Source organism: Lingula anatina, chromosome 3 (assembly GCF_051362555.1).
Source record: "Lingula anatina isolate TDL-2025a chromosome 3, LinAna3.0, whole genome shotgun sequence".
In the NCBI taxonomy this organism is placed as follows: domain Eukaryota; kingdom Metazoa; phylum Brachiopoda; class Lingulata; order Lingulida; family Lingulidae; genus Lingula; species Lingula anatina.
The window spans coordinates 30024133-30050307 of record NC_141769.1 but is presented as its reverse complement, the minus strand read 5'-3'; the positions used below and the strand labels follow the sequence as shown (position 1 = coordinate 30050307).

The following is a 26175-nucleotide window of genomic DNA, read 5'->3' as shown; positions in this document are numbered from 1 at the left end:
TAATAATTAATTATTAGTTATTAGTTGGGTTAAGTTCCAATGATTTGACGTACCCCGGTACTTACGCGTTCAATATGCTTCTTTAATGAATAGATCTAGAAATTAACTTGATTTTTTTTCGTTATATACCGTAGTAAATCGTACAGGGGAGAAAATAATAACAAGTAAAGGTGTAGTTACTCATTTTGTACTGTATGAAAATCGAAAAGTAAGGGCACTTATGAAAGTAAACAACACTCTACTTCAACAGTGACGTAGATGCAAACCATTGGTTAATTGAAACAATAGAGAACAGGGTATAACGTTCAATTTCTCTGGGTAAGTGAGATGATCATTTCATTTGGGGACAGCGCGTACCGTACTCAATCTTGTACTTCTGTGTGTTGATAAAAGCCAGGTAAATGTCAGGAACTAGCTATGATAAGTTACATTTCCATGTTTTATTCACCTGTTTTGTAATCGATTTGCAATGAAGCTTCACTCTTATCAGATTGACACCTTATTAGATAGTGTGTTATACTATAATGTTTTAATTCAATGTAACGGTTATGTTCAGTACATGAACCTAATCGGAATTTATGAATAAGTTTTTTGTTGTTTTCTATTAATTTCACTTGCAGGAAACTTAGATTATTACATTTTTTAACCAAAAAAGGATTTTATGGCATTTTTTTACGGGTACACCGGTTGTTTTTACATTGATACCTACATCAGACAAACAAAGCCGCTAGATATTTTGTCTATTGGCCTAAATTGTACCACCAGAGGTTAACTAGCTTTCGTCGTTACGCAAATTGCCTTACTGAGAAAATAAGAGATTTGCAAATTTCAAGTAATTTTTTTTCGTGTAGAACTCAGAATTTTATTACATTATCAACAAACTTATTGACCTTGATCTGCGTATTGTCCACTTTTAGTTTCACATCCATATTGCCTTTCAGCACAGCTAGCTGGGTCATACTAGATAAGATAACAATACAGGATAAACGAGTTCAACCTTATGTATACCATGTACTGTCCGTCGCATCTGCCCTTTAGAACGTCTTTGCAAATGTATACGCACAGGCAGATGTCGCGGTCGCTTATATCATTGGAGAAGAATGGGCTGGACTCTCTTCGAAGTCAACTCCACGAACGCGGAGAAATGGAGTTTTGCAAAGTGATTGATGACGTAATGGCCAGAGAAGGTAAGTAACTGGTTAGGTCTCTTTTAACACTCAATTTTTTACCACTTTAACACTAGATCCAGGATTTTGCCATAGAACTTTGGCACGTGACATCACTTGTCGGCATATCAGGACAGTGACCGGCTATCGCGTCCTTGGTGTAGGGAAATTTCATGTGTGAAAAAAAGTAATTGAGGTTTAAAAGGGCACGTGACCAATTCATCCCAGGCTTTGTTTTCAACCAGCAGCACATCTCGTATAAAATTTATGTTTAGCTACAAAGGTAATTTGTATTGAGTTTCATCCTGCGGGGTGGGTGGGGGTGGGGGGGGGGGGGGTGGGTGGGTAGATGTTTATAATTCGATAAGCTTCTCCGGTCAGTGATCCGTCAAATCTATTTTTCACTTGAATTACTTTCATACCCAAACACTCGTGCATAGATTGCATTTATTTTGCATTGTTTTCATTCATAGTATATCAGCATTGACTTCATCGATAACATGAATTATCAGTTTAGCTGATACATCACTGACGGATGCAGGGCAACCAATAATGTGTATGAATGGAATTTTTTATGTAACAGAAGTGAAACTCAGATTTTTCTTTTTCATGTAGCTGATATGCTGCGACAGTTAGAAGGATGGAAAAACAAATGTGATCAGCTTAAGAATGAACTGGAGGTGATTAAGAACAATAAAATAAAAAAAATAAAAAAAAAGAAAGAAAAGAAAAAAGAGAAGAGACAAAACAGATAAAACGTAGGCACACGCTTCTCAACATGAGTTTTCAATTAAACCCACATTAATTAGATCCTTGATTCCTTTTTTAAGACCACAATACATTGTTTAACTTTTATCATTACGTATTATTTTTCTCGTGTCGCTCTGTCTGCCTTCTATCAAAGAAATGCAAAAAAAAAAAAAAAAAAAAAAAACTCGTTAAAATAGATCTTTTTTTTCAAGCTGAAAGACCGAGAACTGGCCGGCTTGCAAGAGAACGTCTCCTGTTTGGAGCGTCTTCATGCCGATATGAAAATGCGCCCCGAGTGTTATGGCGTGACTCCCAGCTGCCTGGAGAACGTGAACAGTAACGAGGGGGTGATTGCAGCTCTGCAACAGGCCATCTACAATCTGAAGGCGAATATTTTGAGTCTTAATGACCAGGACCAAGTCCTCAGAGCAAGGTGCGTAGCCATATTCATACAGACCGACGCAGAGAGGGGGGGGCGGGGGGGGGGGCGGGTACTTACTACCGGGGTCACAGTTTGTCGTTCTTTTTTTTTCGATAGATATTCACAGATATGTCTCTGGTTAATTCATGGCACAATTCTCTACTCCCAGCAGAGAAAATCTTTGGCCCTTTAATTTTCAGAGGGTAGAAGGGTCGAGGGTTTATTAGACGGAAAGACAGACAGATAAGACGTGCACACTGACAAAACTGTTTCTACTTACAATTTGTATATAAAATAACACCTTAAAACAGGATACAGAATGTTTTTTATTATGGGTCAAGTGCCTTATATTTCAGTTTTACAAATTGATTTATGTTTATCACAAAAAGTCAAAAAGGACGTTTTGTACGTCCCTCCATAACTTTGGCAGCATAGGGAGCTACAGTGATTGCATGAAATGTAGACACGCCAAAAAACAATGGGAACTTGAATATTTCAGATTGTCGAAGGTTTTGTCGGATAGGCAGACATTTAGTGACATTGAAGACGTTACGGATAAAAATCGCCCCTCGGCAGTTGTTCAAGATCTCCGGACGCTGTATGACAACGAGTGGACAGACGCTTTCAGTCTTATTACTGACATGGGCGTGGCAGAGGAGACCGCGTGCAAATTTCTCCTCGACGTCGTTATGGTGAGCAGAACTTTCCGTTACCTTGATTTTCACGGAAAGCATGTTTGTTTATACACGAATGGTAATGTTAAAGGGAAAGTTTTTATTCATCCAGTTGCATTATACTAACTAATGTAAATATAATTCTAAAACTGGGTCATACGGCCAAACGGAGACGTTTCGATCTTATCATAAGGCCTACTTCAGGTGAACTCGATCTTATCATAAGGCCTACTTCAGGTGAACTCGATCTTATCATAAGGCCTACTTCAGGTGAACTCGATCTTATCATAAGACCTACTTCAGGTGAACTAATTTTTACTTGTCACGTGGTTCCAAGTCAAATGATAGAGATTAAATGTAGAATATATTCTTGAGGATAGATAGAAATTGTGAGTCTCAATGGAGTAATTGTATGTTGCATAAATAATTCGCTCCCTTTAAGTAACACAAAATCTTCTACAAGACAGTAAGACAAGAATATTTTGTCTACTTTTTTAAGACTGCGTACGAATTCAGTAAGAATAAAGTGACGACCCTAAAGAAAAATGTACCCAGACTGATAAGTCATCCACTAACAGAACACACCACAACACCACCGCCAGCATTGTCCCTCACAGTAAGTCATCAGAGACTGAGTGGAAGTGCCGACGTCTTGGACTACGACTCGGATCGGTGCAAGGACAGCGACGAAAATTCTGTCGTGGAGAAAGAAGATACATTTTTTAAGGTAATTGCTCTAGGATAACCTACAAAAAAAAAAAAAAAAAAAAAAAAAAAGGCTTCATTCCTGAAAATGGTAATAATGATGAGGAAAAAGCATAAAATCATACAGCTTTTTAATTGTAGGCCCCGTTTTTTTAAATGCCAACTTTCCATTGTAGAAAGGGATGACACGGCGACGCTCATTCTCAACTCCTACAGCGCCACACCCTCAGGGGATCCATAGCCGAGAGTATGCGGTTCTTTGTGACAAAACCAACAAAATAATTTCGTCCTTCCTCATTAAGAGCGCTGACACTACCGACGTAGCTCCTATAATTAAGGTACGTTCGGTGGTTGTGCACACTTCTGTCAGTCTGTGATTGCGAAAGGTTGAGATAGTCGTCTCATCTAACGCATTAGATTACTGGTACCGCATATGTTTTGAGATAGCACGGTGAAAGAGAAAGTGGTTTGGGTGATTTCCATTTTCTATCTTGTGAAAGGTTGTAGATGGTCAAAATGTGTTTGCGATGCATTTCTTTACATTTCACTTTTTTGTTGTAATTGAAACAACATCTTTTCGTTTTATTTATGCTGCTTGAATTAAAATTAAATATAGGGGCCTATTAGTTATACATGTAGTTCTGATATTGAGATTTGATAGCATTCTGTAGATCTAACAATATCAAATCTTTCTGTCAGCCAAGTTAACTGATTTTTTATCTGTTTACATGCACAAATAACAAACGAACCCGGACTTTTCAAATTATTATTTCAAGAAATACAAAGGTCGGACTCATGAATTTGTCATTTTTATAAATTTTTTCATTTTTTCTTCTTTTTCTTCTTGCAGCAAATGAAAATGAAATTGGTTTCAAAATCAGAATACCACTGGGTGGATGACATGTTGGGAGAGGCCCGGATGACGGCCTATATAGAACGAAGTGCCAGCGTGGCATGGCGGCTGGCGGTCCACCACCAGCAGCTTATCTTGGACCAGAATGACTGCACCTACGATCACCACCGACACGAGGTGTACTCGGGCTCGTCGAGAAGCAGAGTTATCAAATTTCACGTGTGGCCCACGCTGTTGTGGCAAGATCGCACTGTTGCCTGTAAGGGCGTTGTTGCGCTTAAGACGCTGAACAGGCTGCCATCAAGGACAAGAAGTGCAGAGAATAAGTCAGACAATTTTTTTAGTCCCACTTCTGCAGCAGCGAGGGGCTGCGGTCTAGATTTAGAGTCAAATTTCAAAGGGTTGATATACTTATAGCTATGGTTGTGCCTTCAGCCTTTCTACTTTCATTTCTCAGTTATCATGTCTCTGAAAAAAAAGAGAAATGGAACTGAAATGTATTGGTACAGCGTTTTAGCCGTAATGACGAAACTGATGTTATTTTCCACTCCGTGATACACTGGGTAGATGCTACCTTTAATTGTATGTGAAAAGTTTCCCAATTCATGTTGTCTTTTTACCTTATAAATTTTAAGTATAACTGAAACAATAAAACACTTTCTGTAGTACTTTCTGAAGTAAGGTGGACAATAAAATTGACATACTTGGGCTGAGCATTTCTAAGAAATGGAATATTGCTCAAACCAACAGTTGTTTACTTATCGCTATTTTGGACTTGGAAAGGGTTGGCAAATCAACGGTCTCCAATAATTTGATAAAGTGCATGTCTGTGTGGTACCTTTGCATCTAATAAGACTATTGGATAAAACCACAATGGACGTAAGGTGTCCTCCGTATGTTGCAAGTCTGGGCATAAATTTGAAAACCGATGTAGAGTGCCGAAGAAAAAGAAAGACGGTTTAAACATTTTTACTACCTTGCTCCTCCAAGGCCATACCCTAGTGACGAGAGTAGGCCTGCGTAACGGGATTAAGGTTGTAAATTGTTGGTTTGTTGAAAACGCGCATAGGTGACTGAAGCAGAAATCGGCCGAGATTTGTGAGAGTTGCCAAATTTCATGATCGCCGTAAACGCTGCAGGGCCACAACCCGGTGTAAACGTGGCATTGTGGTCTGACCTAGGAAATTCGTTCAACGACTTGCCTTAAAAAAATAAAAAAGAAAGAAAAAAAAGAAAAAAAAAACTTGGAACTGTCGTAAGTCGAGGGCATTCTAACCGTGGTTGTTCAGTTTGGACGGTGATACACTGTTCTGGAGACCCTGGAGAAGGACGGGTATGCTATGCAACGCACTCTCTGAAAAATATCAATTGTGTTGTGACAGTAATTATCACATTAATCGCGTTAATTCACATGAGAGTCAAATAATAATTACATGCCTTTAAAGGGTGACCGCGTGCTCAATAACATTAGAGCCCAAGAGTTTAAGGAAGATGATTAATTTTGCATGTCAAATAGGACAATGAGATGCCACTAACTAAATAACTGCATTTCAAAAGACCGTTTAATCAAAACAGGACTAATGAACGCAAATACCACATTTGATTTCATTGTTATTGATAGCTGAAGACCAAGTTATTAGAGTCAAACTATTATTTCAAATCCACATTAAGTGTGTTTTGATTAAAACGTTTGATTACACTTAATTAAACTGCATAATTGAGGACGGTAAGATAATTATGTTGGATAACTTCTTGGCACGCGAACAAGCTTATATTAATGTAATCCTTAAATGAGCCGTCAGTTTATGTACAGTCAATAATGAATATCTATGCTCTCACGCTACAGACAGTTATGTTCTATTTGTTTTCTTGCCACGTGTGACTACCGGATATGTCCGACAAGCCAGATATATCCTACGACCAGAGAAGGCCAGATATGTCCGACAAAAAAGAGCCAGATGTGTCCGACAGGCCAGATATTTCCGACAAAAAAAAAGAGCCAATGTGTCCGACAAGCCAGATATGTCCGACAAAAAAGAGCCAGATGTGTCCGACAGGCCAGATATGTCCGACAAAAAAGAGCCAGATGTGTCCGAGGTCATAGGGCATATCTGGCCTGTCGGACATATCAGGCCGTCACACCACGCCTATTTGAATAGCAACAAAACACCGTTTTAGATGCAAGTGTCCTGTACCCATTTAACCTGCAAAATCAACACTTTTTGCTAAAGTTAGCAAGATCAAGAGATTGGAAAGGTAGTGGAACTTCTATGTAACTATGGAATGAATCCGATGTTAATAAAATAAAATTTTAGACTGTGTGAAAGTTAAAAAGCAATTAGTTTTTTTAAATATTTTACTATGGATTTAATTGAACTAGTTTAAATTATTGTGACTTACTTTTGTGGTTCGACAATGAGAGTTTAACTTTCATATGGCAAACTCTTCATTTTAATAGAAATTCCAAAACCTACCTCGGTCATATCAATGTCTGGTCAGTAGTGCTTGTGACCACATCTCGCTACTATCAAGGCTCCCAAACGGCGAGGCATTCCTTCAGGACAGGTTTCTCAGAGTTTGGTCTGGATTTGGTCTGGAATAACATTTCGGACAGAGCTTGGCAGAGTTAGTTCAGATCTGTTGGCTGGGCTAGCAAATGTATGGTCCATACATTCGGAAGGTGTTACTGCAAATCGCGTTTTCGAAAATCCCTCGTGTCAGTGTTGTATCTATTTCCATGCAGATTTGACCTTTGAGTACGCCATTTTACCTGTGGTCAGTTAAATATTGCATTCAAATGGTGAACTTTTTCTATGTTATGCTAAGTCATTAAAGAAATGGAAATTTTGTGAAAACATATAAAAATTGACTGTGTATTAAGAGCGTCGTGGTCCTTTTAAAGTGTGAACTCGACATGTGCATATGAACTTGACCTCTTGTGACTTCCAAACTATTTTAATTAAAGCCCCTAGCCGAGGGTGAGGGGGTTCGAACCCATCCATTTTAGTCGGGAAAAAGTACGCATTGGTTTCATGGTAAAAGGTCCACTTTTTCAGGGAAATCACCTACTCCCTATTTAAATTGGCTACTGACCTGCTTGTTTATTTATTAAAAATGACACCTTTTACAAGTTTGTAAGTAACCCTGTTTTGATGATTCGCCTGTTTTAATAATTTACCCCTGTGTATTGTCGACCATTTTGGATTTTGGACTGAAAAGAGACATGGGATGTTTTTGAAACCTTTGTTAAGAAACCTTTGTTAATAGTTTTCCAACGTAAATAAAATCTTTCACTTGTTTATCGGACTGTTAAGGCAAATGCCCCAAACTTTTTTCGTAGGCAGCAGATGCGGCGAATCCCCAAATTTTCTGCTTTCCAGCAAATTGACCTGCTCGTCTTCTAACACGGTCGAGTTGAGAACCAGTGTAACTTTGAAACGCGGTTGAATAGTTGTGTCCATGACCGAAGCGTTTGATTCGACTTTTAGGGACAAAAGCATAATTAGAAACGATTGAGATAATTTTGTCAATGACTTCTTTGCACGCGAATTAACGAAGATCATCAATTCGATTTCCTCCCACGTAATCCTTAAATGAACCGTCCCTAAAATTGCACGCAGTCTTCAATAGATATAGATTAACGCATTCACATTAAAGACAGCTGCTGTGTGTAACAATGGCACAAACAGCCATAAATGAGCAATGAACAGATCCATTCTGTGGCATTTTTAAAGCTTAAACGCTTTTCTAATACGAAATTTTCATTATCATATTTTTTCATTAAAAAGTATAATGGCGAGCCGGTAAAATACGAGACTAAAGGCTGATAATTTAAAATTTGAGAAACGTAAGAAACTTTTTAAAAACCACCGGGTGGAGAGGGCGGTCGAACCCAGTGCGGCCCAAACTTTTTGATCCCCTCGTCCCATGATGCGTTTTAGACGTGACCCGCGATAAAACTTTAAAATGCAATTGGATAGTCGTTTCTATAAAGTAATTGCAAAATAAAAGAAAAAGTGTTCATATATATCGACCCTTACGCCTCCAATAACGTTCTTAATGCCTGTGTTACTGCCACTTATACCTCCTCCTTATTGAATAACAACGTCGCGCACCTCATCCAAAGGCAATAAAGAAGTGGTAATATTGATGTTGATAGCCCATCGTAGGCTATCTGGATTATTTTAAGTGATTAAAAAATAGCGTGAGAGGCTACCACAGTAGTGAAATTATAGGGGAAACTTACCTCAACGGGTCGTTTTCGTTAGGTTTTAGCGAAGATTTTTATTCTACCTTTACGGTATCATTCTTTCCATCATTGACGGTAAGTTCTTTATAGTTTTAAAATGTATGGGAGGGCGGGATATGAAAAACGACCGCAGATTTCAATGGTTAAGATGTGATAACGATAACTGAAAAGAAGCATACTTTAAAATGGTTATATGAGCTAATGAAAATATTGTACAAGCACATTCGTCGTTTTCATGCTCTTCCAGCAGCCTAAATCAGAACACTCATTTTTATATCTTTTTAGTTTTCCGTGCGTGAATACTTATGGGGATAAAAATATTCGTTCAGGATTTGGGGATTTAGCCTACTGTACATGTAACCTTATTAATGTGAACATGTTATATTTGCCAGAAACATCCAAACTCATCAAAACGAGATCGAACCCTTCCTGTATTGGCTTTCATAGAGGTTTGCGTAAAATTGGGTAAACTGGTAGCATCTTATTTTCAGATAGAATATTTTTTAAATTAAAGGTGTGTGATACTGTAAGTTGTCATATATGCGTTTGTATTGTTGACGTACATTTACGAGCCTGACTATTTCGAGGAAGAAAACCTAACGCCGTGGAGGTGCAGAAGTCTCAGTGCGTGCCACCAAACTTGGAGACAATATAAATTGCCCAGTGGTTCACTACTGCAGTGCCCACTTACGCACAATGCGATCGATCCGCCGCACCACAAGTGCGCACGCAATATTGAAAACAAATCCCGTAAGATTGTACTATGATAATATTTCTGTTCAACAGGGTAAACAATTATTACTTATCAACCCACACATGCCCATTGAACGCGGGGTATCAGTTTCGTTTGTATAATACATGCCATTACCTCAATACGTAGGTCCTAGGGAGCATTAAAACATCAAAACAGTGTATTTGAGGGTTCATTGTTGATAACGGACAGAGCCTAGATGACGCAGTGATAAGGTAAGTACCCTAATTCTTCTTTTACAGGGGTAGTTGAAATGCTTAGTACTGCGCGCGCGCGCGCGCGTGTGTGTGTGTGTGAGAGAGAGAGAGGTGGGGGAGAAGAATGAGAGGATGATGTAGCTTTTGTCATGTAGCCAACAATTTTAAGAGGGATTTTAAAAAAATATTTATAGAGTGGAGTTTTTTACTCCTTTAGTTGGCCCAATCTAGGAGATAACATAGAGCCTACACCAGATCAAATTATGATGAAGTGTCGACCTTTTCCGGCAAAGGGCGTTTTTTAAACCTCCAAACCTTTGCATCGAGACCCTTTTATGTTTTATATGGACTTTTCCTGTATTCTTTTCACGTATGTCCCCATAGGATAATCAGGTACATTGGTGTTCGGTATAAGACACGCAAAAAACTGATAGGAAATATGTCAATAGGGGTTAAGAGGTTTCCAGAGGGCTAACATTTCGTTAAAAAAGAAAAATATTACATGAAGATATGACCTTGTAATGTTACATTATTGGAAACAAACCTGCATATCTATGAGATTAATTGGAGTTAACTGCGCCATTTAGTTTTGTCACCATTGCGCCCGCAAAAAGAAAAAAAAAAGCCTGCTGTATAAATATTACATTTGATGTTGGCCACTGGTGTTGACCGTGATTGTGTTTGAGAAAAAAGAACATTCATGTTAAGCATCCTTGTATATACATGTAGTACTGTCACCTGTACTGTTCTAACCGGAGGATCCAACTAATTTCTTATTCTCTCTCTGTATTATTCATGCTGGTTAAACGATCCATGCGTAACGTCACCCAATGTCTTTCGTGTATGACAGAGCAGTAGTGATAAATTTAATGAGATACATATAACGTTACAGCACATGGTATAACGCACCTGCGTGGCTTTTCAGAATTGATCAGTGTAAAGTGAGGAGGCTTCAAAAACGTTAAGAGCAATGGTGTATAATACTAAGGCAGTAGCCCAGTATCGCAAAATTGGTTAGCTGGAACTTTTTCCCGTTTTTTTTATTTTGCTATAGAATACATCTTCTCTTTAGTGTAAAACGTTGAGAGATGAACTTCAAGTTATTAACGCACCTCTCAGAGTTAGTTCTTCGGAACATCTTAATAATTTCAACAAGAAAGGGAAATCTCTGTGTGTATGTGAACTCCATGCTCGCGTAAGCTGTTGGGTCGAACCCCACTAGTCCGGTGTCATTTACCTGTAGAGACCGGTTTCCATTGATTTGTAGAGGTAAGCCTCAGATATGGCCTGTTCTCTGGTGCTAGGACATATCCGGCCTGTCGGACATATCGGGTCGTCGCAAAGGTCCTAGCATGAAATATTATGTGACAGAACGTTTTACTTCCTTTCACAAGTTCTCTATAGTTATTTGGCCATTTCGAGCGCGGAGACAACATTTAGGTGAACCTCGGCCAGGAACAATGTACTACATGTACTTTCGAAAAAGAAGGCAGCGATTGTTCAAATTGCGTTGACTATCTATGAGTAAAATCAGTATTAACACTATTATTATGAGTGGTAATCATAGTTAAAACAGATGTATTTGTCATCTGTGAGGCAGCTGCCTAGAAAATTATCTGTAGTTAGTTCACATTTGACAGCTTTTTGAGATAACGAAGTTGCGAAAAAAAAAAGTAAATCGTAAAAATCTGTAATAATATTCTGCCATGTTATTTCCCGGAAGACCATATGCGAAATCAGATATATCTGCGAGTGAACGACAGCCTTGTCATTTAATTGATATAATTGCATCTGGGAACGCAAGTTTTCCGAAAAAGCCGCAGGACGGCTAGCTGCGATACCCTGCACTGTATGTGGGTTTGCATGGTAGGCTACCGCTGCGAGTACCATGAAAAACCAAGTGGAGTCAAACTGCCAACAGAGGAGTGTACGTCAACAGTCCAATGTAAAACAGATAATTATTCCCAGGAAGATTCTTGAAATCCAGATTGATGTGAAATAAATCATCTTATTAACAAAATGGTGCCACTTACGGTAATTCACATTCTCAATACATGGCACCATCTACACAAATGGCCTAATAAAAAGTAATACTATAAATACTGCAGATCAGCAAAGATGGGTGAACATTATCAAGATACTTCTGTTTTGATAAAGAAGTATTAACTCCTTAAGCTTTTAGAACAAAATACCCAAATTTCTTAAGTTTTATAGATGTATATTAATGAAGTGCATCTTCAATCAATGAAAATATGCACTTAAGATAGTGTAACTCGGTTTGTGTAGAAATTGAATAATAGCATAAATATTGTCTTCACCTTAATGTGTTTCATTAGTGTAGCTTTCCTTTCTTTATATACATTCAACGACAGACGATCGAAGTGTTAATTACTAAAACACAATTATAACAGTAAACGATACGAGTTTCACGCGTCGTAAGAAAGATCACTCAAGTTGAATTCAATTATAACGGTACCAAATCGAATTTGGTTAATTATTTCCTGTAAAACCAAAGATTTCTGAAGGACACAAACGTTATTTATACATCCAGTCTGTTTTTGCTATTGCGTTCATTGTCCTACGCTCCCATCCAGTTTGTGACTACCATGATAAAAACCACTGAAAACAGACAACATGACCTTTATTACTGCAGCAGAAATCAAGTTATCCTATCCCAGAAATCTCCTTTTTCTTAAATTTGAAAGATTATGGTTATTTAATGTCTCCAGCAATATGACATGTAATTGCTTAAAGGTGCACAATGAGCGTAAATCTTTTGTGCAGCAATTTGTTTCTAAACATCAACACTTAAGCCTTTAAAAATCCAAAACCGTTAAAAAAGCATGAACCATAAATCTGTTTTTCAGTTGTAAGTTTCTAATGTTTGAGTCACTCTCGTCACGGGTGCTGAAGACTCTCGGTTTATCGTTGTGACGGTAGAAATAAACACTAAAACATTGAAAGTAGGTTTAACCTCATGTTTTTTAACAGCGTTTGATTTTATGCTGGAATTTAAAAGAAATTTATCTGGTTTTGCTAAATAGAGATCGCATTGTATGTCTATCAATGGTCTTCTTCTTTTGGATGCACATGCATGCCTGATTTAATAAAATAGATTCTAGGTAAGAGCTCTCTTCCAAAAGCAGCCCCTCTTTAACTGTGAGCAATTTTAGGAGTTTTTTAGTGCGTTTATACCTCATGAAGAGAAAAAGAGGCTCTTGACGTTCCATGTTTGTTACTTTCCTTCAATGGTAACCGGACTTCAAGAGTTCCAATATAGGTTTCCTTTCTTGGAGATGATAATCGTTTTTTGTTTCATCGTTTATCTATTATCATATAGGAAGTGCTTCTTAACAAATTTCTATTTTTCGATCTATTTATTGAAGTGCTTTGTTTGTTTATTTTATTAAATAGGACTGGCGGTACGATATTATTAGTACAGTTGTACACGTGTAGGGATGTACAATAAATGGGAGCTGTTAATGTTGTTGACATAAAACAATAAACGAGAATTCATGGGCGGTGGTATTTGTTCACCAACAGTCTTCATATATCTGGTGGTCTTTATATTTGAGATACGATTGTTATAGTGACTGCTTTACAATGGCGAAATCAACAACGCCAAAAGGCTTACCATCTATTTACATTATTATTTACGTGCGTCAACGTCTGAGAATCAATGGGACTAATACTAAATTGAGGAAACACAAACGGAATGGAGTTCACTTCACGATGGCTGTTGTTTTATTATTGTTAACAATATAGAGAAAACGCGGAAAATGGATTGGAAAATGTCAGCATTGTTTTACTGTGACTAACAAAACTGAATGAACCACGGACGTTTGGTAGATAAGTGCAGGTGGCCATACTTCACATAATGTTAATTTGACTAAAAGGATTTATTAATGGACAGAAGTAATTGATTATAGACACAGGTTTGTGATCTGGACAAGTATGAAGTGAAAGACATTTTTGAGAATTTGGCGTATGATAAACACTTACATTTAAATGGGTGCAATACTGTAAACTGCGGCATATTTCTCTTCATTTCTGAAAGTTTTCTTAGCTATCCTAAGTCAACAATATAATTACATAACTCTAACGCACCATTAACAAGGCTAAACAAGGCTGAACTTTTCAACTTCATCTTTGTGTAGCTTTCCAGTTAGCTTTCTGTAGGGTGCACTTTGATTTCTGTTATTTCTAAAATGTCTTTTCTATTATAAGATATGAACAATATCAAGATTGTACAATACATGGGATATACATGATCAGTGTTTGCAGCATTGCTGTTTTAATAATGAGCGCAAGTGTTTTGGCGATTATATTTAATAAAAACAAAGCACCTCGAACAGAGCCTGCAACTTTGAACTGCTGACAGCTTCGCTATGACGTCGTTAGGATGGGCTTTACACCTTGAAGCCTACCCTCTACCAGGACCAAAGATTTTGTTTTTTTCACCAGATATTCACAGATACGTGTCTAGTTATATAATACGGTTTTTTGTTTGCATTGGTAGTCAAAGAAAAATGCACTTAAAATCTACTACCCTGGTAGAGAGTACTTAAAGCCTAGGTGAAGTGATGTCTGCGACGTCGGTAGCTGAGCTCATAATACACAGTCTGCGTCGGATTGAATGGCGTCAGATAATCAGTGAATCCATTTTTAATTGCTAAAAGATGTGCGGGCAAAGCGGGAATGATAAAGTTATAATAATGACCACAATGTATTTAAGGCAGAAAAATCTTTTGCTCCCCTACATCTACCAAAATTTCATTCTTTTTGGATATTGCCATGACAAATAGGAAAAACTGGTTTCCATATCCCAAGCGACTGGAAAACATGTAATTGATGAATCCAATGAGACCTGTAATTAATCTACTGCTATCTTGTATCACAATGAGATTGTGTTTGGTCAAGCGCTGTCAAAAGAGAGACAGCAGTTTAATTAGATATACTACACTGAACGATAAAATAACATTTCAGATGCATTATATTTCCAATGGAATAATACACAAAATGATGAATGAATAATCCAATTAAAGCCGCAGATGAATGGCAATTATCTTAACAAAATGTATAGAGGATCATTGTAGGAGATAGGTCATTAGAATGTTGTGATACCGAAGACGAATTTCGAAGTGATTATTTTTACAATAACTAGACATCTGATGTATGATGCTCTTAAGTAAATTGACTACCGAATCTTATACAAGCATAGCTAAATCTAGATAGACATCGAAATATTGGAGGCAATATTTTCAATACGAGCTGTTGATTAAAAAATGATGATTTTCTTTTCTAGCAGATCAAATGACAGTCAAGAAAGAGTCAATTTGTTTTTGGTGTAAGGTTAAGTAAATTGGACATGTAATTTCCTACACATAAATCAGATCGCTTCTCATCCGAACCAGTACAAATTATTTTATATGCCATCCGAACTAATGAAATCAATTTACCAACATTTTGAAATCATAAATTTAATCAAAAATAGCCATTTTCTATTTTGATCCTATGCAATTTCGCATGCAGTTCTGCTCTCTCAATAAATATCTTTGATTGGAAGCAGGGTTTGTTTTCCATCGGAAATTTTCTCAAGTGCGTGACAGTTTAAATAATAACATCAGCCTTTTTCTTTTGAATATTCCATTCTTCAACAATTGGATCGACTTAATTACACTCACTACGTTCCAGACAGGGACGTGTCTCCACCGGACTTTATTGAACGTGAGCTCAGGGGAAAATTCAGCAGTCCACAGCTTCTCAAAATGAGTCGGAACCTCAAGTATATTAACGTTACTATTCCCAAGGGTACCGTTTAACTGGACTTAACGAAGCATTGAGTTAAGCAATTTCGCTTCATCTCAATCAAATTAATGGGATCACGCAATATCAATCAGCGAGTGGCCGAGATTTAGGAGAACTTGGAGTAGTGGGACGCTTTAGAGACGATCTTCGTTATCACAAGTCGCGTTTACATCAAACATGGGCCGATCTTTCTTTGTAAGAAGTCTGGCCAGGGCATTGTTTCAGAATATCACATCCCTTAGTTCTATAAATAAGAATGTTATGTCATCCCAATCAGCAATTTTGCATTTTTGGTAATCACCTTTGAAAAATTAAGTATTTCAAATGAAAATAACAGCAGCTTTAAATATATAAATAAAAGACGGAATTATAATATTCTTTGCTTCTCTGGACATTCCAAAATATCCAATCTTTGCAGCATTGATAAAAATTGTTTACTTCCAGCGTGACATACTGGTTGGCCATGTCGGAGTGGGAATTGATAATTGCGTTATTTTGTAATAGAAAATGCCCCGCTTATGAAATTGTGTACCCTGTATTGTGACTACATGTCCACATGCTCAGCAATATCTTGAAGACATTCAGCAACGGTACCATTTTCCTTCTTTGTATACCTCATTAAGCCCCGATTATGTATAATAATTGAAGCGCGTTATGTAATCAAACCAAAAAAGGTGCATTGCATTACTGAGACAATGAAAACAAATGGCGCTACATTCTACAGTTATAATGTCATATATCAATACAGTACGCACATCTGTTGCATTTTATCTTAATTATTCTGGAATCTGTGCTTGCCAATCGACCACGTGGCCTTTCATAGATGACTACCCGCCGAAATATTCTCTTAAGAGATAATTACAAAAGCGAACTTAAAAAAAGCAATCGACTAACTTTGTATGTCGGAATAGATTCATAATGAGCCATTGGTAAGTATGGGAACATGTCGTTTATCTCAGGAAAATCCGTTTTACGGAACTTTTCCCGCCAAAACAAAGAGTTGTCATCCCTTAAACAGCACTTAGCATTTTTGCAGGATAAGTTGACCCTGTGAAACAACGGACAGACACAGCAGGCGGTACTGCATTACCATTGGCTTTATGACAATAAACTTGGATTTGGTCAATTTAATAAACGTACAGTATATGGTCATTTAAATAAGCGTACATATATGAAGTGTCATAGGTAGGCCAATTATAGGGAAGCAACATGGATGGAACTTGTTGCTGAGTAGACTAATATCCAAGCTGTTGCTCTGCGGGCCCTTTCAGAATGTCTGCACCAATAATGTCTACAATCAATCAATTTTACGACATCAAACTGGGCATTGTTCTCCAAAGCCTTTGGCCGAGCAATTCTGAACACATAGTCCCCTATTGTACGAATACAGCCGACTGAAAAGTAATCATATATTTTCTGATTCTCTTTCCCAGAATCACCTTTACGTGCTGGGTGGAGAGTACCTAGGAATCCTCTGGGTTCAACACAGGATTTTGCTATCAAAACATCTTCATACTCATTGGCTTAAAAGAGTCCAAACTGTTACGGTGACAGCACATGTCATTATCGTTGGTTGAACAAAAATCTGTCGCATCGTGTTATAATAAATATAAACAAGACATTCGTTTCCATGGTTTCCATAAGACAACCCATCTTCTCTTTTTGTTTAACGTGCTTCAATTGTTGTAAAGGATCAGACCGTAACGAGTCATATAAAGAATGAAAAATGGCATCATTGCTGCAAACCTTTAAAATACGACCGAGCACATGCATTTACAATAAAGGTTACACAATTTCCTAAGCGGTGCATTTTTTATTACAAAGTAACACAATTATCAATTCCCACTCCAACCTAGACTTGTACAAAATGTACCAGCATGTAAATTTGGAAATAAGCCATCTTTTTTTATTGACATACGGTGAGAATACAGTGTGGCACATCCGGTTACGTTTAGTCGTTTGCTATAAGTCCATGCTATGTACATATTCAGTAAAACTATCTCTAACATTTTGCCACAGGTATTAGGGACATAATACTTAAAACCATAAAGGTAAGTTTTATTTATTATATGCTTAAATCTAATTCGAATTATTCCAGCTGCAGCAAAAGCGAACGCCTTTGCCGTATTTCACACTCTTCATTGCACCCTTGGCGCTTGCATATCACAGTGTGTTGTGACTCTAAACCGACATCTGACTTATTTAATTCATAAAACACTTCAGGTGATGCAATGGCACAGGAGCACCGTAGAACTAATTTGAAATGGTTCATTTTATTCGTCAATTTGAATGCATAATACATTAGTAAAAGGCTAGCCATGGTATTAGTATGGGCCGGGACAATGAGTTAGCTGAGACAAGATTTTTTCATTAAGGTTATAAATATATATGATTAAGGCACCAATTACCGTTCCTTAGAATATTTTTGAATTGTATTCATTGGTATGGAACTTATGAATAAGCTACATGATACAGTATGGAAACGACTAACCTGCGGTGCCCAATTCTGAATGAGAGAGAGAGAGAGAGAGAGAGAGAGATACAGAGAATATAATGAGAATATAACGCGCATATTAGAATATAATTTATCTTATCGTTATTCTTCATTATGTCGGCAAATAAATCACATTTGCAACAAGGTAAGAATTCTGACAGTCTGGACTCTCAATATCGGTTCAGTTGGAGTGGTACCAGTTAAAACATTCCATACAATTTGCGGGCACAATACAGGCAAGACCTTACAGGTGTATATAGAAGGTTACGCTAATGAGAAAGCCTTGGTTCAGGAACCAATGCACTGGAATATCTTTCGGTACGGCCTTCAACGCTTTGCATGTTGGCATGCGAAAACATTTTTCGGAATATCAAATGAGAGCACGTGCCCTTGCCGTCCCTTCGGATTCACCTTGAGAAAGATTAATTTTACTTTTCCACCCTTTTCATTATCAAGGTTGGCCGAAGTCAAAACCTTTTTCTCAACCGGCCTTCAGTTTAATTCCGGGGTTTAAATCGTTTCGCAATCGATTTTTTTCTTTGGTACTGTGGGACTAGTTCATTACATAAGTAAGAATTTATAATTGGTCAGCATTGGGTACAGTTATATAAAGGAAAACAGCATTTGGATCTTTAAGTCCATTGTCTTTTTTTATCCAAAGCAAAACTAGCAAAATTGTAGGTATTCTGAGCAGAGCAGATCAACTCATACATGTAGCGTAATTCTCGAAGGTAAGGTATCTTTTCTGAAATTTTTCTGAAATTGTATGCTTTCCGTGAGGAAAATGTGCATTTTATCAAGTGCATTGTGTTAACTTTAAATGGCCATCTTCGTTATATTTCAAATACTTTTTTGTCTTAAAACAGCTTGCAGCGTCTGCCGTCAGAACAGGTGCTAGAAGCGTTTGTTGGTGCCTGTCTAGAAGCAATAGGCCAGCGCGAGGGGCCGGGGTGTGATTGGGTTATTAGTAGAAGCTCCCTAGATTGACCCGGCTTGCACACATAACATCTACTGTAATGTTTGGATGTAATGTAAAACGATTCTAGTTAAAACGCTCATGAACGCGACTGTGGATTCCTGTCCTCCCATCTCCTAACTGTACGGTCAACTGATCTAGGACATGACCTCTGCTACGGATGAGTTTCAGATGGAAGGATAATGAAAAATTAATGTTCAAATTAGTTCGTGATTGATTAAAGTATTTTGAAATAAGGACATAAATGCACATTTACTTTTTCGGATGTATTAAACCTCTTCTGTGATTTGATAGCTCATATTTCACTGTCATTTTACTGAATAATCTGAACATAACTGGAAAGACAAACACTCAACAAATATGTTAATCCATGGACGAATAGAGACACCTCAGAAAGTCTTAGTCGAAGAAGAGAACGAAGCACATCAATCAAATTAGAATTTCAAAAGAGTACATAGCACCAGAGAGTGCCAACTTCAATTTAAGATTTCTGACATCACAACAGAAACGCCAGAGAACTCTCTTGATATTCAGTGCTTGGCATTGGAAAGCGCCAGCTTCTACCAACGCACACGTTTTCTATTTGTCTGACATGGAAGCACATCAGAGACACATTATAGGCACACTATATCATCACAACTCTGGTATGACAGGAATGTTGGTCCTCTAGGGACCGTAGTCTGTTCTCCATTACTTTGTACAGGTGACATCCGTCCCAAACAAACCCCGACTTATCCTAACCTGTAGTAATCAAATGGGTAACCGGACTTCCGATCCTAGGTTCGCCATTCCTGGCAAATGGGTAACCGGACTTCCAATCCTAGGTCCACCATTCCTGGCAAATGGGTAACTGGCCTTCCAATCCTAGGTCCACCATTCCTGGCAAATGGGTAACCGGACTTCCAATCCTAGGTCCACCATTCCTGGCAAATGGGTAACTGGACTTCCAATCCTAGGTCCACCATTCCTGGCAAATGGGTAACTGGACTTCCAATCCTAGGTCCACCATTCCTGGCACACTGGTCAACATTGGACGACTTATATTATCACATCTTATCTCAGAGGATCGCGAATTTGTACGATTGGTATCTTTCGATAAAAACAATCCCCATTACTCTGTTGTCACCCCGCGGTACCAATCAAAGCCACGTGCCTTTTGAATGACAGGTTTGATGTCTTAATGACGTAAGGTCACCTCTAACAGTACCGAGCTCAACAAACAGCCTCGATGAGACGCAGCGTCTCTCGTGTGTGCATCGTGTACAATGTACGCCCTCTCAGCGCTATTAGTGTGGATACATGTATGTTGCGTTTGTACAAACCAAATGACCCAAATGGTTTGATCATAAGGGGAACCGTGGACTTTCTTCCATGCAATCACTCTCTAGACAAAATAAGATTATGATCGGAGATTGAGCATTTAACTTAACAGAGGAGGGGGTCGCAAAACGTAACCAGATGGGGTTGCCACTTGGGTTTTAAATGGCATATTAAGTACAAGTTGTGCGCCATTTGTACCCAAGAACGGCCAATGTTATGTTTACCTCTAGATAGTGATCGGATACGAATACAATGGTTCAAAACTGTTTTGCAGCAGGCGACCACTTAGACATGCAAAATACCGCCAGTCAGGTTGTATTGTCTTGTATTGAAATCTAACAGAAGGCACGGTTCTAAGAATAAACATATAATCGGATTTACTTCTATTGGTCGCAATTGATGACTGTCCATTGATATGTTATTACGATATTTGACCAATTTATGAACTCCGTTCATCGATCTTTGATAAATTGATCACATATGACTTAACGTATTACGAAGTGTAACTCAGAGACCACGTTTTTGTGTATCAAGCTCGATGAATTTCAGCTTTTAAAGAGAGTCTGATACAAACACAGTGACGTTGATTATGTTCTAGTTCCATCATAACATCACATCATCCAATTTGTTTTGAGATAAAATCATTTTAATTTTTTCCAACAAAACCAAACAAAACCAATGCCAAACGAATATGTCCTCCAGCGATCTCCAGAAGGATGTAAAATACTTTTGTGTATTTGAGTTTCTCATTCCCCTTCTCTCTCTTTCTCATATATATATATATATATATATATATATATATATATATATATATTGGCAGACCATTGATTCTTTAAGAAAAGCCTTAATTGACCATTTCTCCAGTATTCTTCTAGAAGCAGTCTTGTGTACTACCTGCTGTGCAATGTTCTTTTAAGCCTAATCCCCATCGACTGACTATTACTCAACCCATGCGGATGTTATTTGATTGTAATGGCTCTATCAAGAGAAGACGCTCTGCTCATATTTGCTAATTCTTGTCGCGGTTAATTATGCGATCGATTTGTTTCTGAAGTAAATATTGACGCTGATGACCGGGCATAGGCTTAACATGCACGCATGGCTTACTAATACCCAACGCAGCTAGGGCACAGCCATAATAGGATACCAATTAGTGATTATGTAGACATTTGCTGACTGCGGTAGCTTTGACAGGGAGCAACAGATTTGTTCTGTCGCGCATAGAGATTTTAGTCGATTTTTTTTTGCCTCTGCGTCCGGTATAAGGTAAGCAGCATTCAAACTCGGGGAATGAAATATTGTTTCATTTGTGTTGCTGGTATATCAAATTCTGCGGTTAGTGTGTGCCAGTAATTGGTTAGAAGTTTTCTGAATTATGTAATATTACTAAAATATCGGTCTTTATAAAGTTGCAGTAATGACTCTGGTATCTGTGGAAATGAAGCTGACCTTGCCGTGAAGAAAAATCATATACTCACGTCTGTTGCGTGTCTGAGGTAAGACCACGTAACACAATTGCTCTCTTATCATAGTTCTACACTACGCGATCACCGACCTTACACTTAACCAGCTACCGTCGCCATTAAAAAGCTGCGCGTGGCTCGAAGGGATCCATCGATCGGGGACGTTTTTACACGGTGCTTAAATTGAATTCACCATCCTTGAAGAAGCAGGACTCAAACAAATCATATTCTTGGTGCATTTATCGCGCATGTGCTGTTGAGAAACTGCTCGCCGTGAAGATATATAACCACAGCGGAGTGCCTGCTTTAAGGAGTTCTTTATGAAGAGCTACTTAATGCAGTGGATCACCAAGAAAAGATATCACAGTTGCGGACTGAAGGGTCTTTGCATTCTAGCATTACCAGTAATTAAATAGTCACAATAGTGCAGGAGAATTTAGTTATTTCTGGACGTGCTGGGCTGATGTCACATGAATATAACCAAGCGCAGCTTCTTTTTGCTGCATAAAAACTGTGTTTAGCAAATGAGCATTTGATCTCTTGAATATAATATCATTTATTGCAAAGGAGTGTTGAGTTTGAGGTATATTTTCAAGTTACCTCTAGGAAGTTTTGTTTTTCTCTGGTTGGAATGTAACATATGTCAAGATTAACATTATTTTCCAAAATGCATATTTTTCATAAATAAATAAATGTATCTTCTACATGTATATAACCTGTTTATTTTTCAGGAGATTTCGAGGCAGAGCATAAATAGCCCTCTGCAAGGTGAACGTCATGGATATAATGCTTTCTCTGGACGGTTGAACACTCGGGAACGATCAGATTCAAAAGAAATATTTGGAACTTTTAGGAGATTGTTGCATTATCTGAGGTATGTTAAACAGAGAATATATTTAAATATCATATATAAAGACGCATTGGGATTTTTGTCATTTTTAGTTCTTTCATATTCAAACTTTAATTCTTTGATTTATTAATTTATCGCTTCAGCTGCATACGACAATATTTGTAAAAATTCCAAAATGTGTAATTATTCCAAAACCTTTTTTCTTTTCGCACTGGCCATTTTACGTCTTTTTACTATCTGTCGTTCATCGGGTATTTTAATACTCGAATGATCCTAAATTCCTCGAAAACAACAATTTCAACTCAATTAGAAGTACAACTATCGACAGCTTTGTCCTGAACATCATTCACTCGGGTCCGTGGAGACATTGCTCTGTTGCTGCTATGGTGCCTCGTGGCTAAGATAACCGAACATTTATCCAACATTTCATGTCTTAATGATTGATTAAACCCTACACGAGGGCGTAGGGAGTAATGCCACAATTATTAATTATGATTTGACATCAGACTCAACTGAAGAGAGCGTGTGTGTGTATGAGTGTGTGTGTGTGTGTGTGTGTGTGTTTGTGTATGTGTTAATCCACGTACCGCAAGCTATACCTTATTTTAATTGTCTTTCATTCAGAAAGCAAATTACATTACTTTATTTTTCGGTATCTTTAACGGATTTTCTCTGCTTTTCAACCACCGGCCTAAAGCTATGGAGTACTACTAAACCAAATTCCACAATTCAGTGAAAAACATGTAAACATTGGATAAGGTTAAGTGAACGGCTGGATGTATTCTTCACATTCGATTTCACTCCACTAAAATGCCATTGTTAAGCTAAGCTAGTAATATCGTAATTGGAAAAGCATGTAACGGGCTTTTTAAACCTATTGAAAACTATCTGAAAGGACAGAAGAAATACTCATGAGGGCACAAATTCCCAAGAACCGCCTTGGCTTTCTGTCCTCAAGCCAAGTTTGACGACAAATACGACAAAGACATGTTGACGTAACTAATGGCTACCGTAGCTTAGGGAATGAGTTCGAAGCAAAGCTTCATATGAAAATGGCCCTGGTATCTGCAACATTCCATATACCATACAGATGATGCAGAAGTATGCCTTGCTCTTACAATCTTTTTAATTCAGACGTTTTTCGTCGTTACGCATTTTCAATTCAGATAAAACTGGAGGATTACCAAAGAGTTCATCCGACGGTCCATTCAATTTATATATAGGGGCAATCCTATAGAATCGGGAGATCCTCGAATTCAAAGAATGAAGTAATTTACTCCGTTTCGAAGACACACATTTTTAAAAAGTGGTACAGTTGGAAGAATTTTAAAGGTGTATCTTAGGGTCTCATGTCAGCCATAAGCTTATTTTCCCTTTTGGTACCGAACACGGACTGAATCCAAAATTTCGGAAAACGTGAAAAAGCGCAGGACGGCGTGTAAGAAAGAGCTACCGACGCATTACAGTCTTTACTCACCATTTTCAAACTAAGAACTTTTCTTGGACAGCAATGACGTTTTTGAAAAAGAAAGCACACTATCAGGTTTATTTCTGTTCCTTTCAGTTGGGAAAAACCGCAGCTTATCGACCTAAGAAAAAAGTAAGTGAGGCGTCTCTGTTATATGCAAACCTTATATGCAAAAACCTCCTAACTATCAGCTCATATAAAACAAGACGTCGACGTTAATAAAAGGATCCATGGATCTTGCCTGTCTGCAGAACACTTATTAGATGTGTTGATTTTGTACATAATTAGTGGGAAGTAGGAAGTGATATTGAAAAATGGATTTGGACTATCGGATATTTGGGAGGTAATGGTATGCTTTGCACTCTTTTAAATTTAATTTGCATACCAAGATTTGCGGGTAGAGAAATATTACCCAGTGAGCTTTCTCTCTCTCTCTGTCTCTCTGATTATGTTACCACTCAAGGAGTACGTTATACAATACATCACACCTTTCACTGTTGCCCAATTTTTTTAATCAGCAATCCATCCTCCTTAATTAAAATCTCGAATCCATCTTTGATGTGCGTATTGTTAATAAACGTAATGGGGATCGTATCGTAATGTAATGGCGATAAACAAAACATCGCGGTACCTTTAATTAAATAACTCGTTACTTAGAAAAGAAAGCGTCGAGGCAAATGACACCTGCGATGCATCATTGTCACTCTTAGTAGGAGCTACTATCGCCATCATCATCTTAATCTACTACTACTACCCGGTGGTGTCACCGACACCGCACCAGCCTCTACAGTTAATTCATCGGGAGCTTGCTTGAGTGTGGAACAGTAGCCCTGGGTTAAAAATATACAACATTTTAAGACAGACGTTTGATTTAGCATACAAAAATGTATAGAATATTTTGCTGGTTCTGTGGTGGGGTTTATTGGAAATTCGTCCACTAACGGGTTTGGTGTGTTCCTGTCCAAGTTGTAGAAATGGCTCTGTTGGTATTAACATGGTCCTATAGGAGGGTTCTTGGACACACCCATCTTTCCTTTCACAAGGCCTCTCTTCTAATTAAAAAAAAAAAATGGTTATTTTTTTTGTTTCTTTATTTAACTATAAAATGTATGATTATTGGCTCTTGTTATCAGAAATATATTTTCTTTAACTGTTGTTGTAGAACTACTGCAATCACACTGAAACCATACCTCAAGTCTGCCCCGATTTAAGGTATGAATGAGGTGTATACTCCCCAGAAGTGGCATTCTACTGTAATCATGCTTCACAAAATATCAGTAGAAATTGAAGCATAACGCTTCACCGCATAACCACATTTCTACTTTAAGTGCAGCAGTTTCGAAGTTGCGTGCGTTAAAGGAGCAGCCTTCTACTTTATATATATGCGTCGTAGCGAAGTAGGAAAACAGCAGCCTGTAGGTTCGTTTCTTTTGTTCTGCTCATATTCACGGCATCTCTAACCTGCTTCAAATCTGCTGCAAAAACATTGCGAATGTTACCAGCTCGTTCCCTTCTACTTAATTTCTACTTTATAGACTATAGGCAGGCCCGTAGCCAGGGGGGGTTCGGAGGGTTCGAAAGAACCGTCCCTTTTGCTGGGAAAAGGTCCACTCTGGGTAAAATTTGATGTAGGTACATGACGTTTTTATGTTAAAAGGTCCACTTTTTCAGAAAACGAACCCCCCTTTTGAAATTGCTGGCTACGGGCCTGATAGGGGAGCAAAGATATATTGCCAAACATAAATTTCCTCGCTTACGAACCGTTACAGTGAAATCAGCCCTCTCCTAACACGCTATTGCTGAGTCTTATTTTGGCGTGCTTATTTGATCTTTTTTATGTTAAAAGCTGCCTGGTACGCATTTTGTAAAGACACCCATGCGTCCTTCAAAAGTAAAATCCTCTGGTTAAAAAAAGATTTTTGTTTACTCCGTAGCAGTAGTATCAGGTTTTACATAGATAGTGTTTTTTCATATATCCCCCTTACATTCTTGGTAGCGTTTCTAATCCCCAGTCATTGCTTTAAACGTGT

At 38.0% G+C, this 26175-nt stretch overlaps 2 protein-coding genes across 4 annotated transcripts in view; both read left to right on the top strand.

The window, feature by feature from the left end:
- Positions 1-947: 947 nt before the first annotated feature.
- LOC106175257 (uncharacterized) lies at positions 948-5336 on the top strand. The gene is made up of 7 exons (XM_013557166.2): positions 948-1187; positions 1782-1846; positions 2129-2349; positions 2837-3029; positions 3511-3738; positions 3893-4054; positions 4567-5336. Exons 1-7 carry the CDS (start codon positions 1001-1003, stop codon positions 4984-4986), a joined length of 1476 nt encoding a protein of 491 aa, XP_013412620.1. The 5' UTR covers positions 948-1000; the 3' UTR covers positions 4987-5336.
- A 4352-nt stretch (positions 5337-9688) lies between these two features.
- Positions 9689-26175, top strand: part of LOC106175259 (glycine receptor subunit alpha-2) — a 37760-nt gene continuing 21273 nt past the window's right edge. The window contains exons 1-2 of one of the 3 annotated variants that reach the window (XM_087008566.1): positions 9689-9784; positions 22559-22701. The gene's annotated coding sequence lies outside the window, so the exon portion shown is untranslated. Of the gene's footprint in view, positions 9785-21770; positions 21861-22158; positions 22411-22558; positions 22702-26175 lie in introns of those variants that run through there. The other 2 variants (XM_087008567.1, XM_087008565.1) reach the window with 2 other exon arrangements.